Consider the following 5778-nt stretch of genomic DNA (forward strand, 5'->3'; position numbering starts at 1 on the left):
AGGACCTAAGAAAACTATGCAGTAATTTGTTATTTATGTATAATTTCTTATATTGTTAGCCCAGAAAACCTCAAGTGTTATTACATACAGCCGGGAAGAACTATTGGATATAAAAGCGACGTCAACTTACCATCATTACGACCAGGAATACGACTTTCCCGAAGCGGATCCTCTGTTTGGACCTCCACCCTGGACATGGGATCTTATCCCAGAGGCCGACCCAAAACAACGTGGTCGCCGCAGGAGAGACTCAGAAGGCGAGCACACCATCCGCCGCTTCCGAGCATATTACTCGCCAATGTCCAACCTCTAGTTAACAAGGTGGACGAAATTAGGGCACAAGTTGCCTTCCGGAGAGATTACAGAGATTGTAACATTCTCTGTTTCACGGAAACATGGCTCACTCGGGATACGTTGTCAGAGTCGGTACAGCCACCCGGTTTATTCATGCATCGCGCCAACAGAAACAAACATCTCTCTGGTAAGAAGAGGGCGGGGTGTATGCCTTATGATTCATGACTCATGGTGTGATCATAACAACATACAGGAACTCAAGTCCTTTTGTTCACCTGACCTAGAATTCCTTACATTCAAATGCCGACCTCATTATCTACCAAGAGAATTCTCTTTGATTATAGTCACAGCCGTGTATATCCCCCCAAGCAGATACCTCGACGGCCCTGAAAGAACTTCACTGGACTCTATGTAAAACTGTAAATCTTATATCCTAAGGCTGCATTTATTGTAGCTGGGGATTTTTACAAATCTTATCTGAGAACAAGACTTCCTAAATTCTATCAGCATATCGAATGCGTGACACGGGCTGGTAGCATTCCGGACCATTGCTACTCTAACTTCCGTGATGCATACAAAGCCCTCCCTACAGCAAATCTGAGCATGACTCAATTTTGATGCTCCCAGCCTATAGACAGAAACTAAAACAGGAAACTCCCATGCTCAGGTCTATCCAACGCTGGTCTGACCAATCGGATTCCACGCTTCAAGATTGCTTCGATCCCGTGGACTGGGATATGTTCCGGGTAGCCTCAGACAATTGACGTATACGTTGACTCGGTGAGCGAGTTTATTAGCAAGTGCATCGGTGATGTTGTACTCATGGTGGGAAGGCGACTGGAAACATGACCGAATACAAACAGTGTAGCTATTCCCTCCACAAGGCAATCAAACAAGCAAAGTGTCAGTATAGAGACAAAGTAGAGTCACAATTCAACGGCTCAAACACGAGATGTATGTGGCAGGGTCTACAGTCAATCACGGACTGCAAAAAGAAAACCAGCCCCATCGCGGACATCGACGTCTTGCTCCCAGACAAATTAAACAACTTCTTTGCTCGCTTTGAGGACAATATAGTACGACTGACATAGCTCGCTACCAAAGCCTGTGGGCTCTCCTTCTCTGTGGCCAACATGAGTAAAACATTTAAACGTGTTAACCCTCGCAAGGCTGCCGGCCCAGACAGCATCCCTAGCCGCGTCCTCAGTGCATACGCAGACCAGCTGGCTGGTGGGTTTATGGACATATTCAATTAATTCCTATCCCAGTCTGCTGTGCCCACATGCTTCAAGATGGCCACCATTATTCCTGTTCCCAAGAAAGCCAAGGTAACTGAACTAAATGACTATCGCCCTGTAGCACTCACTTCTGTCATCATGAAGTGCTTTGAGAGACTAGTCAAGGATCATATCCCCTCCACCATACCTGATACCCTAGACCCACTCCAATTTGCTTACCGCCCCAATAGGTCCACAGACTACGCAATCGCCATCACACCGCACACTGCCCTATCCCATCTGGACAAGAGGAATACCAATGTAAGAATGTTGTTCATTGACTACAGCTCAGCATTTAACACCATAGTACCCTCCAAACTCGTCATCAAGCTCGAGACCCTGGGTCTCGACCCCGCCCTGTGCAACTGGGTCCTGGACTTTTTGACGGGCCGCCCCAGGTGGTGAGGGTAGGAAACAACATCTCCACCCTGCTGATCCTCAACTCTGGGGCCCCACAAGGGTGCATTCTCAGCCTTCTCCTGTACTCCCTGTTCACCCATGACTGCGTGGCCATGCACGCCTCCAACTCAATCATCAAGTTTGCAGGCACACTTAACCAGCATGGCTACCACAGCATTCTGTAGCGATACACCATCCCATCTGGTTTGCGCTTAGTGGGACTATGTTTTTCAAACTAACAATGACAAATACACCTTCAGGCTATGTAAGGGCTATTTGACGAAGAAGGATAGTGATGGAGTGCTGCATCAGATGACCTGGCCTTCACAATCACCCAACCTCAACCCAATTGAGATGGTTTGGGATGAGTTGGACTTCAGAGTGAAGGAAAAGCAGCCAAAAACTGCTCATCATATGTGGGAACTCTTTCAATACTGTTGTAAAAGCATTCCAGGTGAAGCTGGTTGAGAGAATGCCAAGAGTGTGCAAAGATGTCATCAAGGCAAAGAAAGGGTGGCTACTTTGAAGAATCTAAAATACAAAATGTATTTTGATTTGTTTAACACCTTTTTGGTTACTACATATTTGCATATGTGTTATTTCATAGTTTTGATGTCTTCACTATTCTACAATGTAGAAAATAGTATTAATAAAGAAAAACCCTGGAATGAGTAGGTGTGTCCAAACTTTTGACTGGTACTTCATATTCTAAGAGCTCTTGTGTATTTATTCAAATAGCTTGTAGGTCTCTTGTGGTATATATTCTAAGAGTTTGTAGGTCTCGTGTGGTTTATTTCCATTATCAGGCTGAGCACCAGTGTTTGGCTCCAAAATGTTGCCATTTGTGTTTCCACCTCTGAGGCTCAGCCCCAAAAAGCTGTATCTGTGGTACAGTAATAATCACTGCCAGTTGAAATGTGGGAGTTGAGGCAAGAGGGGAAGATGTAACTGTGAATGAAATGGACTAAGTCACATCCCAGCATTGTTACTGAGATGAAAGTTGGGACCATGCATCAAATCACACAAGGCTAACTGACCTCATTCCAACACACAGTTCTCCTTTGTTTCCTTGGTTTCCATTTATCTCAGTCCCGGATGAATGGTGTCAAAAACACGTGTTTCTTAAATGGGTTTTATTATACATGTTTATGATTGAGTATTCAAAAATGCACCACCCCTCCCACACACACACAATTTGCATGAACAAAATGTCAGTCTGTTATCTTCGGGTAGATTGAGTTTACTAAGTCAAGAGAATAACACACCATTTACAGGTCTGTAGTGTGTCTGTACTGTTCATTCTGTAAGGTGTGTGTATGTGTGCGTGTGTGCGTATGTGTGTGATTGAAACCAAAGGGTTCATGTCCCCTCCACTACATAGATTTATAAATCTATTCTGTTGTTTCTTTTACGCAGAATGAATTAATACATTAACATATTTAGAGATATTAAAATGATCCATCAGTGCCTCCTTGAGCACACTAGGCACATAACCGCTCGGTTTCTATCAGTATGAAATAAATGTTTAATGAACAATCAGCTGCGCTCTGATTCTCCGATTATATACACTGATCTAATCACAGACTAGATGTGCAGGAGACAGGAAGAGGGTAAAGGGTAAGGAGCAAATTGGGACAGGCTGTTAGTGTATGTATGTATGTGTGTCTGAGTGTGTGTGTGTTCAGCCGTCAGCTTTCTTCATGCCCCTCCCCATCAGGCATGCGAACACAGTCAGAACCATCTTGGGTTTCACCTCGACCAGGTCATCAGGCAGAGCGTAGACACGGGCTCCAATCTTCCTGGATACCGTGATAGCGTACCTATAGGAAGACAAAAGGGAAGGGAAAGAGGTCAGTCAGAAGTAAGAGGTTAGAGGTCGAGGTCATTTAGAGTTCAGAGGTTACGGGTCAGGGGTTATTTACTTGGCGTTGTTGAGCTTGTCTGCATCGCTGAGCTCTCCTCTCTTCACCAGCTCCTCTTTGATAGATTTGGGGGCGATGGTGTCTAACAAGTCTATCACTGGGAGACTAGTACTGATCAGCTTATCCTGCAGGACACACACACACACACACACACACAGATGCAAATTAGAACTGTTCACGCACACACACACATTAAAGCTGTTCACATGAACACAACGTGCACTGCACACTCACACACGTACACACCCACCTTGAAGCTGCTGATCTGTGAGTCCTTGCCTCCCTCTTTGAGCTGAGTGTTGACCCAGTTGATTATGATCTGGTCTCCAATCTTCTCCCCATCTCCTAGATCAGACAACACCTGGAGAGTGTACCTGAGGGGGGTGTGGGATGATAAAGGGATAGTAAGAGGTGAGAGAGATGTCGAAGTGAAAAGGAAAGGTGTGTGTTTGTACTGTACATACCTCCTCATCAGCTGCCAGACCAGAGCCAGTGTGTGCATGGGACTTCCCTCGTTCAGATTCACTCCTCCAATTCCCACCAATGAGAATCGAGCTTTATTCCGACCCAGTTCCACCGCATAGGTACAGTTCTCCAACTACACACACAGACACACCAACACAATGCCTGGAAATCCTCTGCATTTTCATCAACCATATATTGATAAAATAGTCTCTGTGTGTGTGCATGTGTGTGTGTGTGTCAAATACGCCAGATATTGTTGTTGTGGGGGAGGCCAGGGTAGGTGCTCGTTTTGGAGTGGGCTGCTCATTGGACGACTATGTGGAGCAGGCCTTTGCTGAGAAGCCTGACAAAAACTAGGGCAAAGCAATTGGCTAGGTACTGGTCTGTTTCAGCTGTCAGCAGCCTAGCTGTTTGGAGAAGCAGGTGCTTTCTGTAGTGCAACTCATACATCGACCTTTGAAATGTTTGGGATCCTTTTTTTTGTCAATTTGATTGGTGGATTCAAATAAAGTATTTAAAATGTGTGTGTGTACCTTCTTCATGTTACTGCCCAGTGCAGAGTATGGAGGTCTGTTGACTTTTTTCCACTCTACAGGGACGTTGACTTTCTCATACAACTGGAGAATCACCACCGCATCACACAGGTCACTGCAACACACACACACACACACACACACACACACACACACACACACACACACACACACACACACACACACACACACACACACACACACACACACACACACACACACACACACACACACACACACACACACACACACACACACACACACACACACACACACACACACACCAATCAACACATGCAAACATCAACACACACACACCAATCAACACATGCAAACATCAACACACACACACACCAATCAACACATGCAAACATCAACACACACACTAATCAACACATGCAAACATCAACACACACACACACCAATCAACACATGCAAACATCAACACACACACACACACACGAATCAACACATGCAAACATCAACACACACACACCAATCAACACATGCAAACATCAACACGCACACACTAATCAACACATGCAAACATCAACACACACACATGCATACTCTCTCTCTCTCTGTGTGTGTGTGTGTGTGTGTGTGTGTGTGTGTGTGTGTGTGTGTGTGTGTGTGTGTGTGTGTGTGTGTGTGTGTGTGTGTGTGTGTGTGTGTGTGTGTGTGTGTGTGGTTACTGTACCAGTAGAGGTGGTTGACATAGGGAGCAACTCCCAGAGAGTTCATCCAGTTCCTGAATGTTTTCTCCTCTCTGGATTCTCCTGTTAGGACAACATTACACATATTACAGTGTGCTGTGAGAGAGAGAAAGAGTGTTTGTGTGTGTGTGTGTGTGTAGCTCATCGTCTAAGAGTGATGTGTCTATGTTGT

At 45.2% G+C, this 5778-nt stretch overlaps 1 protein-coding gene across 1 annotated transcript in view; it reads right to left on the minus strand.

Annotated features, from left to right (window-relative positions):
- Positions 1-3157: 3157 nt before the first annotated feature.
- LOC139402461 (plastin-1-like) overlaps positions 3158-5778 on the minus strand; it is a 9232-nt gene continuing 6611 nt past the window's right edge. Inside the window, exons 11-16 of the mRNA XM_071146419.1 lie at positions 5591-5669; positions 4891-5005; positions 4357-4490; positions 4143-4266; positions 3893-4017; positions 3158-3790 (exon numbers count right to left, since the gene is read on the minus strand). Coding sequence (XP_071002520.1) covers positions 3652-3790; positions 3893-4017; positions 4143-4266; positions 4357-4490; positions 4891-5005; positions 5591-5669 — 716 coding nt within the window. The 3' untranslated portion in view covers positions 3158-3651. The remainder of the gene's footprint in view (positions 3791-3892; positions 4018-4142; positions 4267-4356; positions 4491-4890; positions 5006-5590; positions 5670-5778) is intronic.

This window comes from Oncorhynchus clarkii, unplaced genomic scaffold (assembly GCF_045791955.1).
Source record: "Oncorhynchus clarkii lewisi isolate Uvic-CL-2024 unplaced genomic scaffold, UVic_Ocla_1.0 unplaced_contig_1721_pilon_pilon, whole genome shotgun sequence".
Lineage (NCBI taxonomy): Eukaryota > Metazoa > Chordata > Actinopteri > Salmoniformes > Salmonidae > Oncorhynchus > Oncorhynchus clarkii.